The sequence below is a fragment of the Haliotis rufescens genome, unplaced genomic scaffold (genome assembly GCF_023055435.1).
Source record: "Haliotis rufescens isolate VD_foot unplaced genomic scaffold, xgHalRufe1.0.p SCAF_17, whole genome shotgun sequence".
In the NCBI taxonomy this organism is placed as follows: domain Eukaryota; kingdom Metazoa; phylum Mollusca; class Gastropoda; order Lepetellida; family Haliotidae; genus Haliotis; species Haliotis rufescens.
Window position 1 is genome coordinate 28,710,870 of NW_025963857.1, and position 11,831 is coordinate 28,722,700.

Consider the following 11,831-nt stretch of genomic DNA (forward strand, 5'->3'; position numbering starts at 1 on the left):
AATCAGCAAGGTCACACATTGTAACCATCCGATCATCATTGATCGGCTCTACACACAAGACACACAATCAGCCAGGTCACACATTGTAACCATCCGATCCTCATTGATCGGCTCTACACACAAGACACACAATCAGCCAGGTCAGACTCTGTAACCATCCGATCCTCATTGTTCGGCTCTACACACAAGACACACAATCAGCCAGGTCACACATTGTAACCATCCGATCCTCATTGATCTGCTCTACACACAAGACACACAATCAGCCATGCCACACATTGTAACCATCCGATCCTCATTAGTCGACTGTCACAACAGACATCCGATACCCGGTAAATGAACAGTGAGAAGGTTTCTTCATTATGTTTAATTGTGTACAAGAACTAGTCGGAAGGTAAGACATCTTATAGACAGTGTGCTTGAAAACCGTCGGGATATGGCTTGTTAATGCTTTAAGTTAATACTGTCCTGTATCACGTGTGTGACATCCGTTCATTCACAGTAATTCTCCACTTGTTTATAAGGCCATTGTTATTAGTTTGTGTTTCTCATCTCCATTCCCAGCTTCAGATTGAACGGGCGGGCGAATGAATGTCTTTTTAAATGACCTTTGTTGATGAGTTTACCGTTTGATACAAATATATTCACAATTCGATTGTTATTGTACTGTATTCTTTTGTTGTATCGGTGTGGAGTGCTTGAACCGTTAAAAAGGAAGATAAAAAAGATTAAACCAAACCAATGATCAGTTACAGCCCTCGAATATCTGTATGATAAAGTGCAGCGAAGATTATTTGATCGAAAGGGGAAACGCGTTCATATCATTGATATTTACAGTAAACTACGGTTATAACGAACTCATGGGGACTACTAATTTTAGTTCGTTATAACCGTAGTTCGTTATAAGCATATATACAGAACAACTACAGCAAATAGTCGGGACCAAATAAGTAAGTTCGTTATATCCGTCAGTTCGTTATAAGCGTGTTCGCTATAACCGTAGTTTACTGTATAAGATTCATCATATAAATTTATATTCAAGTATGCGAATAGCGTGAAATAGAAACTTTTGTTATTTTATAGCAGGACAGTAATTTGGATCCGGCGAGAAATGAGAAACACATACCATTAAAACGGCCTAATTAAACAATCTTTTTTTCAGTCACATATTTCTCAATTGTTGAAAACATCCATGTAAGGAGGGGGCGCTGCTGAGATTGGTCTGCTCGGCATGAGGAGCGAGTCGCACGATGAATCAATCCCGACCAAGCATTCCTCTGAAGCACCTTCACTGGTAACGTCATCACAAGAACCTACAGCATCTGCCCTATTGTATTCCGGAATGATAAAGTCCTTACATATATAATTACACTTGTGGTGGTGAAACACCTCTTCTATCCCCCGTATGCCTTTATCGGTATCTCCATACGATTCGCTCACGGAGTGGATGGTGGGTGTTTTAAGCATGTAACAACCTTCTGTGACGCTTCCCTGCAGCCCACAGACCACAAGAGAACCTGAAGTGCAATGGAAGGAATAGTGGACAAAGGCATTCAGTGTCTGTCTTGTTCGGGACAGCTTTGGGAGGGAGCCATCTGAACCAACGAACCATTGAAACCTCTTGCCAAGAAAGTCTTCAATGAGGACCCACTCGTCGCGGAACAACGGTCTATTCCAAGAAGAGGAACACGGGAAAATGGGCGTCCATATTTCGTCCATATGAGCTTTAACAAGAGATACAAATTGTATCTTCTTCATGCCATTTTCAATGCCAAAGCTTTGGCACAGTTCCTGAACTTTTCGTGACTTTTGTATTTCAACGTCACACAGTCGTTCCGATCCTCTTTTGTAACGAAAGATCTTCACGGTACAAAACAGGCCATATTTGGGCCCATTCCCATTGAGAACCCCATGGTGAGCGTAAAACCTCTTCCCTTTGGCAAAGGACTTGCTGCAGAAGCTGCACCAGTATCGGAACCCGTACTGGTCAGGGCTTGATGTCAGCGTCGAACTTGGAGGCATGGCGTCAAACTATTAGCGTATGGTTGTCAAGTTGGACGTTTTCCATTTCAAGTCCCCTCGGCCATTGTCCTCTGAAAAGAGAGTATAGCTGTCATTCGATATGCTACCTTTGAAAGTCTATTTTAGCTCATTGATCAACACTATTTTCCTGTTCCCTTTTATAAACGACCTTTCTCGTAAATAATTTTTTGGAAGTTCGACAAGTGTGTTTTAATGGGTGTGTGACAAGGACATAATCTTCTGTTGACTTTTGAATCGTTTTATGTACGCTGGAGCTTACCTGAATCTAATTCAAAACAATGACACCCGCGATATCGCGTATAGAATATACACAGTCAAGGCTACACCGAGAGGAACAACAGAAGTATTTGGCAGAACCTATAACATGGTCAAAGAAAAGGGTATTATATACAAGTTCGCATTTACTCAGGGGGCGGACGAGTGCATACATGTGAACTCATGCGAACAGGATCGATATATTCGTTTATTGTCCACGAAAATGGTGTATAACGTCCCAGTCAGCCATATAACAGCTATATTACCACAGCTAGTAAATAATCGAATCAGGGCCAGACAAATCATTTGTTAACAGTTTGATCAACGGTCCACATGAGACAGACAGTACGTCATGTCACACTTTGTAATCATTCGATCTACAATGCTCTGTTCTTACAACATGTACACCCTGTGACTTTTTTAAGTTTGATCTTTAACGCCACACTTAACAGTATTCCAGCTATATGACGGAGGTGTGTAAATATTCGATTCTGAACCAGATAGCCCAGTGATTGACATCATGAGCATCGATCTGCGCAATGGGGATCCGATGCCATACATCAACCAAGGGGTCGAGTAGTAGCCCTTTAAGACAAGCAACTGTTAGTGATGCAAATTCTTAACCGGGGGGGGGGGGGGGGAGATAACAATACATATTAAATATTTCTACTTAATATTAATGAAATGCAATTTGCATGTTTCGAAGTTTGTTTAACGGAACAATAAGCTATATTCCAGCTACATAATTACGTTTTGGCCAGACAAACTAGTGTGTTTTGGAAAATAAGCGACGAACTGTGACGAATTACCGAACGGTTGATCCGTCCCGAGTGAGTGAGTGAGTATGGTTTTACGCCGTTTTTAGCAATATTCTAGCAATACCACGGCGGGAATGGCCTTCACACATTGTATCCATGTCGGGAATCGAAGCCGGATCTTCGGCGTGACGAGCGAACGTTTTAACCACTAGGCTACCCCACCGCCCCCCGTCCCGAGTAAAGTCCACCATTTATTCACAAGGTGGCAGATAATCCGCAGTTCCAAATTTCAAGGATGTTAATCTTAATTACACATTGACACGTTAAGAAAAAACGTATGAAATGCCAACCCTACAGAGAAACGTCACTGAAGCCAGGTAATTGTTATGATGACGCAACATAATAAACTTATGACGTCATGTAGAACGGATGACGTCACATAGCTGCAGCTGACAAATCAGTATTGACAATCGCAAACGTGCAAATATCGCACAGTTATTGCACTACATCGTTCTACGTTAATGTTAATTTGAAAAGTTATAGCGTCGACTAGGTATGAATATTGAGCTCAAAACATCATACCGTGTTGTTTCCTTTACCTAAACACCCTTCCCATATCCACACAGTGTTTTTTTCTCCTTACTATTATGTTCTAGTATGTTTACTGGCCTTTACGTTCTAGGCTACAGTACACTGTAAGCAGAAAACGTCAAAGCCAGAGAATAACCAGTCTGGATTATCTGGGCGTAGGAGGCAAAATAAACTATGGAAATTATATGAATGGATCCCTGAGAATCAGTGACACCAGGTGGTCGCGAAAAGGGTAAGCATGGCCTCCCCTAAGTCATGACTCAACTGCCCGAACACCCTGCCTCAAAGAAGATGTTGTAAGCGCCAACACGAATACAACGTGATATTAGCAGCATCCCTGATGCATTATAACTCACATTTATTAATCGGGATAATTTCCCTGGTGCGGTTTTTCCGGAGTATTAGTATTTCCCTTTAACTTGACTTAGAAACCATAGACACAGGGGTCCTACAAGAACTACAATTCCTTGGTCACAAATGAGATTTATTACCCCTAAGGGGTACGGGCATAAGAGAAATTATTTCCATCAATTATTTCAGCTGAGTTTTAATTCCATTCGCGGAGCTTTATATTTTCGCTTCATGCTGATTGACAAGTTCGTTCTGAGTGCTTCATTGTTTTCATTCATTGCGAAGATGATTTCATATATTGTTCATGACGTCACAATCGATTTTCTGTGGGCTCGTTCCAACAACGGGTCGTAAAAGGCGACTGTGCTTGTCGTAAGAGGCGACTAACGGGATCGGGTGGTCAGGCTCGCTGACTTGGTTGCTGCATGTCATCGATCCCAATTGCGTGGATCGATGCTCGTGATATCAATCACTTGATTGTCTGGTCCAGACTCGATTAATTACAGACAGCCGTCAGAAAACTGGAATATTGCTGACTGCGGCGTTAAACAACAAACAAACCAACCAACTTGAGATCAGGAAAGGAGGGGGTATCATAATAGACCTATTGGCCTTTTTGAAAAACTGACATTTTAAAGTTGCACAAAACATTGAAGTATTGATATAAACATTAAAAGACAACTAGCCTTTCTTCTTTCTTACACTTGCACTTTTTGGACTATAACATTATATATAGAACATAGAATGGCCAAAATGAGAGAGAAAAGACGATATTAGAACCTCTGGGGAAAAACATAGTATGAGCAAGTCTTTGACCAAAAATGAATCTTGTACCACGTTTTTTACCATCCTCATCCATATCTCAAAATGAGTTAAAGCGAGAAAACCCTTTTCATATGCAAGAGAAAACTCCGCCAAAAGCAGAGTCGATTGTACGATTTCGACTACATCATATCATGTGTTTATGAATCACTATCAAATCGTGATGATACCAGGTGTTCACGGAAATGTGAGTTTATCCTGCCACATACATGCAAAGTCAAGTTAATTGTACACCTGGAAAACGCAGGAACATATGGTACACTTCAATATAGGGAACTATATTTCAGGGGTGATCATTTTTGTCTCTGATGCGTAAAATTTGGAAATGCCCTCCATATGTCCCAGAAAAATCAGCCAAGAGACTTGCTCTTGTTCAAATGTTACAAATAGGTTCCTATAACACTCGAAACTCAGCCTTTTTAGCAAAGTTAGCCTTATTGATTGTTGTCATAAATCGGCCCTGCCGCGTCATACAAAAAAACGTTAAAAAATGGTACGTGTTGTTACCCTGTCTTGCGCTCGGCATTAAGGGGTTAAAACAAGGACTGGTCGGCTCGGAGTCAGTATACTGTGTCTGAGTGGGGTATTCATGTTAAACTGCGGCATGATATCTCACTGGGCTAGCTCTATAAATCGGCATCAGTCCGGACTAGTACAAGCAGCCACACAAACAAACACACGTACATGCACGCCGCTATATAAGTGCAATAATCTTGGACGCGACGTTGAACCCAATTACATCTCACCTCACCTCATAAATCCGAAGCGTGCAACAGTGAAATGAACAAACTTTGCTTCCCACTTACAGGAACTTTAATAATGATTTGAACAGTTTTTCCCCTGTCCTGAATGATGCATACATCGCGGGCCATAATGTAGCTTTAAAGCTACATTTTATAAGTTTTATCAGAAACAACAACAGAATAATTTAGGAGTACCTGTCCCTTTGCAATAAATGCTGAAAGTTCCTCGCCAAGGCTTACTTCCTCTGAACAGAAATCTGTAATTCCTCGAAGCACGCAGGACTGAACAGTTATCGACGTCCTACCATTACTGTAAATATCCTATACAATAATCTACAAAGTGTAGGTTAGACGGTATTCTGATGAATGTTGATCTGACTAATTGTACAAAAGTAGCCTTGCATTGATTGCTCAGTGTAGTGTCGCAGTTGTTATTAGACCACCCACAACTTGGAACGTTCAAACGATCTTTCAGAGAAGACCATTAGGTTTTCCGGAAATCTTGTTTACTATATGACGCATCCTTCTAGCGTGTAAATACACGCACGCAATACCTGTCAAAACGGGCATTTCGAAAGTATTGATCATTACTCTAGAATGTGTAGGCTCTCATTGTAAATGCGTTAACAGTAAAAAACCATATCTGACTGTTCATTCATGCCCATTGTCGTTACATATTGAAAGGGAAAAATATTTTTAAAACCCTATTCATTCTGTATCTGACAAAAACACTTTCTCCTCTCGTTTACGGTTGTACGTTTCAGTGCTTTAAGTTATATGGAGAATTCTAAGCTAAGAGTTCCGATCTGAATCTTCGGAACCGTGAAGATCCGGGGTAGAATTATAGGTCTTCAGCAACCCATGATTGCCGTAAAAGGCAGCTATGCTTGTCGTAAGAGGCGACTAACGGGATCGGGTGGTCAGGCTTCCTGACTTGGTTGATTAATGTCATCGATCCCAGTTGCGATCGATGTTCATAACATCAATCAATGGATTGTCTGGTCCAGACTCGATTATTTACAGACCGCCGTCATATAGCTGGAATATTGCTGAGTGCGGCGTTAAACAACAAACAAAACCAAATCTGAATCTTCGATTTGTAGGAGAGGCAAGATCTAGCCACCAAACATTTTGACTGAAATATTGTCAGTTTTTAATTTCAAGAAAAAACCTTCATGTGACTGTACTATCGTTTTATGATAATTAATCATGATCAGGGATAGTGGATATATGTCACATACATTAAGTACTTCAGTCTGTAGACAAATGATTTAGGACCATTTAAACCATGTTTGCTTTAATAAATTGTGTAAGACAATCAAAGTCAAGTATTCAATTATGAACTACGATTAACATGCTGTGAATACTTAAAAATAATAAGATTAAATAAGTAACATACATGTGTATGGAGTATATACGAGTGCGTTGTTTGTAACAATGCTTTGAACCGTATTTCTGTCGTATCACCGCGTGTTTAATAGGAAGGGGGAATGGTGAGACGTTGACCACGTTAGTGAAACCTCGAGCTCACATGACAGGGTAAATCTGGGATTCGAACCCACGAATTTTTTGTTGCATCAATTGCGGCGCCCGAGACCACAGTGCTTTTCACACTAACTGTAGTAAATGTAGTAGAAATAATATGTAATCGTTATCAGTACGAAATTCGAAAATACCAGCATGATCAAACCAATTTCAAAAAACGGAAACGGAACAAAATAAACGCTTCTATTGCAATAACCATGTTATGAACAGGAAAATAAAATACATGAAAGGAAAATCGTCAATAGACAGACTAGTTTATCAGTTACCAGTTTTTCAATTTAATATTCATGTCGAATCTATATATGTAAGTCATTTAGTCCGTTTTTCAATTCACCTTGAGGTTTCACTCAAACCTATTGAACCTATTGAGATGTCAATCGTTCCGTTAACGTCATATGACTAACGACTAGTATTCATTGAAAATATTACTTTCAATAGAATGATATGTCAATAAAATGCTTATGGCACATGTTGATTTTCCGTTTTGTGCATGAGTGTATGTTGTAATAATAACAATAATAGTATGTTCATTCATACTGTCATACGATTCAACAAGTTAATGTTCATGGGGCTAAATCATTATATCCCCGGTCACTGGAGCAGTGTGCACTCGCATTTCATTCTCTCCTGTGACGTATACAGAACATGTTAGGTTAAAGGCGCTAGAAGGTTTACAGCCACATTACTGTCTCATTCTACCGGGTACCCATTCATTGCTTGGTAAATAGATGCAAACAAAGGCTTTCTCCTGTCGCTAATCTGTATTTCAGTGTGGGGCAGACCAAAGCCTCAGTAACTCTAAAAAATCAACCTTGCTGAAAATGGTCACCCATTCATCTTTGACAAAAGTCTATTTCAAATAGTTTTCGCCTTTGTCTAAAATGTTGTGACCTTTCAAGATTTAGATACTTTCATTTTAAATAATAACGGAAATAAACCAGCTCCAATATAAACACGTATATTTTATTTGATTCTAACGCTCTAACATGCAGTGTTGGTTACCAGAACACTTGAAGTTTGACGACCGCGTACGTGGTCTAGTGGTAGAGCGTCCACCCGGAGAGCGGAAGGTCCGGGGTTCGATCCCTAGCCGCGTCATACCAAAAGACGTTAAAAGATGGTACTTGTTGATACCCTGTCTGGCGCTCGGCATTAAGGGGCTAAAAGAAGGACTGGTCGGCTCGGAGTCAGTATACTGTGTCTGAGTTGGGTATTCATGTTAAACTGCGGCATGGTATCTCAGTGGGCTAGCACTATTAATCGGCATCAGTCCGGACTAGTACAAGCAGCCACACAAACAAACACACGTACATGCACGCCGCTACATAAGTGCAATAATCTTGGACGCGACGTTAAACCCAATTTCATCTCACCTCACCTCATAAATCCGAAGCGTGCAACAGTGAAATGAATAAACTTTGCTTCCCACTTACAGGAATTTTAATAATGATTTGAACAGATTTTTCCCCTGTCCTGAATAATGCATATATCGTGGGCCAAAATAGGCCCAAACTTTGCCCTTTAAAGCTACATTTTCTACGTTTTATCAGAAAAAAAACCAGAATAATTTAGGAGTACCTGTCCCTTTTCAATAAATGCTGAAAGTTCCTCGCCAAGGCTTACTTCCTCTGAAAAGATCATCTGTAATTCCTCGAAGCACGCAGGGCTGAACAGTTATCGACGTCATAACATTACTGTAAATATCCTATACAATAATCTACAAAGTGTAGGTTAGACGGTATTCTGATGAATGTTAATCAGACTAATAGTACAAAAGTAGCTTGCATTGATTGCTCTTGGAACGTTCAAACGATCTTTCAGAGAAGACCATTAGGTTTTCCGGAAATCTTGTTTACTATATGACGCATCCTTCTAGCGTGTAAATACACGCACGCAATACCTGTCAAAACGGGCATTTCGAAAGTATTGATCATTACTCTAGAATGTGTAGGTTCTCATTGTAAATGTGTTAACAGTAAAAAACCATATCTGACTGTTCATTCATGCCCATTGTCGTTACATATTGAAAGGGAAAAATATTTTTAAAACCCTATTCATTCTGTACCTGACAAAAACACTTTCTCCTCTCGTTTACGATTGTACGTTTTAGTCCTTTAAGTTATACGGAGAATTCTAAGCTAAGAGTTCTGTTCTGAATCTTCGGACCCGTGAAGATCCGGGGTAGAATTATAGGTCTTCAGCAACCCATGCTTGCCGTAAAAGGCAGCTATGCTTGTCGTAAGAGGCGACTAACGGGATCGGGTGGTCAGGCTCGCTGACTTGGTTGATTCATGACATCAATCACTGGATTGTCTGGTCCAGACTCGATTATTTACAGACCGCCGTCATATAGCTGGAATATTGCTGAGTGCGGCGTAAAACAACAAACAAAACCAAATCTGAATCTTCGATTGGTAGGAGAGGCAAGATCTAGCCACCAAACATTTTGACTGAAATATTGTCAGTTTTTAATTTCAAGAAAACCTTCATCTGACTGTACTATCGTTTTATGATAATTAATCATGATCAGGGATGGTGGATATATGTCACATACATCAAGTACTTCAGTCTGTAGACAAATGATTTAGGAACATTTAAACCATGTTTGCTTTAATAAATTGTGTAAGACAATTAAAGTCAAGTATTCACTTATGAACTACGATTAACAAGCTGTGAATACTAAACAATAATAAGATTAAATAAGAAGCATACATGTGTATGGAGTATATACGAGTGCGTTGTTTGTAACAATGCTTTGAACCGTATTTCTGTCATATCACCGCGTGTTTAATAGGAAGGGGGAATGGTGAGACGTTGACCACGTGAGTGAAACCTCGAGCTGACATGACTTGACAGGGTAAATCTGGGATTCGAACCCACGAATTTTTTGTTGCATCAATTGCGGCGCCCGAGACCTCAGTGCTTTTCACACTTACTGTAGTAAATGTAGTAGAAATAATATGTAATCGTTATCAGTAAGAAATTCGAAAATACCAGCATGATCAAACCAATTTCAAAAAAATGGAAACGGAAAAAAATAAACGCTTCTATTGCAATAACCATGTTATGAACAGGAACATAAAATACATGAAAGGAAAATCGTCAATAGACAGACTAGTTTATCAGTTACCAGTTTTTCAATTTAATATTCATGTCGAATCTATATATGTAAGTCATTTAGTCCGTTTTTCAATTCACCTTGAGGTTTCACTCAAACCTATTGAACCTATTGAGATGTCAATCGTTCCGTTAACGTCATATGACTAACGACTAGTATTCATTGAAAATATTACTTTCAATAGAGCGATATGTCAATAAAATGCTTATGGCACATGTTGATTTTCCGTTTTGTGCATGATTCAACAAGTGAATGTTCATGGGGCTAAATCATTATTACCCTGGTCACTGCATTAATGTGTTCTCGCATTTCATTCTCTCCTGTGACGTATACAGCACATGTTAGGTTAAAGGCGCTAGAAGGTTTACAGCCATATTACTGTCTCATTCTACCGGGTACCCATTCATTGCTGGGTAAATAGATGCAAACAAAGGGTTTTCGCCTTTGTCTAAAATGTTGTGACCTTGCTACCTTTAGATACTTTCATTTTAAATAATAACGGAAATAAACCAGCCCCAATATCAACACGTATATTTTATTTTGAAGCTATAACACTTGAAGGTGGACGACCGCGTCCGTGGTATAGTGGTAGAGCGTCTGCCCGGAGAGCGGAAGGTCCGGGGTTCGATCCCTAGCCGCATCATACCAAAAGACGTTAAAAGATGGTACTTGTTGCTACTCTGTCTGGCGTTCGGCATTAAGGGGCTAAAACAAGGACTGGTCGGCTCGGAGTCAGTATACTGTGTCTGAGTTGGGTATTCATGTTAAACTGCGGCATGGTATCTCAGCGACCTAGCACTATAAATCGGCATCAGTACAAGCAGCCACACAGACAAACACACGTATATGCACGTCGCTATATAAGTGCAATAATCTTGGACGCGGCGTTAAACCCAATTTCACCTCACCTTACCATGAAGGTGCACAAGGCTCAGGTAAATTATCAGTCCAAGCATATTGGATTCAAATCACAAAACATCACTTTGTCTGCTCATTCATCGTTGATGTTGCATGTGTATATGAGTTTCGGGTTTTAATGACAGTGTCTAGAACTGGGCATAAATGGACTCTAGACGATAGATCATTATCACCCTATAATAGAAATGTTTGTAAATATACACACTAAAACAGTGTAGGGGTCTACCAAACCCACAAAACTCAACCAACTATCCCTCGACTCTTGCCAAATATCACCCGCCACCATTTGTCAATAAAGTAATTCATGGAAAAGAAAAACGAAAATGCCAAACGTTATCTCACGTATCAGAAAATATGTAGCAGTCTTTCAAAACCACTTCTCCAATAACACTCGCCGCCATTGTCTATGAAGTAATTCATGGAAACGAAGCGAGAAACACCAAACGTAATCTCAGGAATTCTAAGACATATCTAGAAGTACAATGTAAGCAGTTCCACAATTGTGTTGATACTGTTTTGTATATTAAGTTTTACCTTTAGTAAAAAATTAAATTTTCTAAAAAACATACCTCTGTCAAGGAGTTGATCAATTAAAGAACGTCCAAACAGCATGCAAAGATGTTACCTGGTTTGCGATCTTTGATTTTCTCAAGCTGTCACTCTCCCAACTCTCTTTCTTACCCTGCC

General features: G+C 39.8%; 1 protein-coding gene across 1 annotated transcript; it reads right to left on the bottom strand.

The window, feature by feature from the left end:
• Window positions 1–348: 348 nt before the first annotated feature.
• On the bottom strand, window positions 349–11,831 carry LOC125371566 (eukaryotic elongation factor 2 kinase-like). Its single transcript, XM_046505250.2, has 2 exons — window positions 11,714–11,831; window positions 349–2,093 (listed from the first exon to the last, which is right to left on the bottom strand). Exon 2 carries the CDS (start codon window positions 2,020–2,022, stop codon window positions 1,174–1,176), a length of 849 nt encoding a protein of 282 aa, XP_046361206.2. The 5' UTR covers window positions 2,023–2,093; window positions 11,714–11,831; the 3' UTR covers window positions 349–1,173.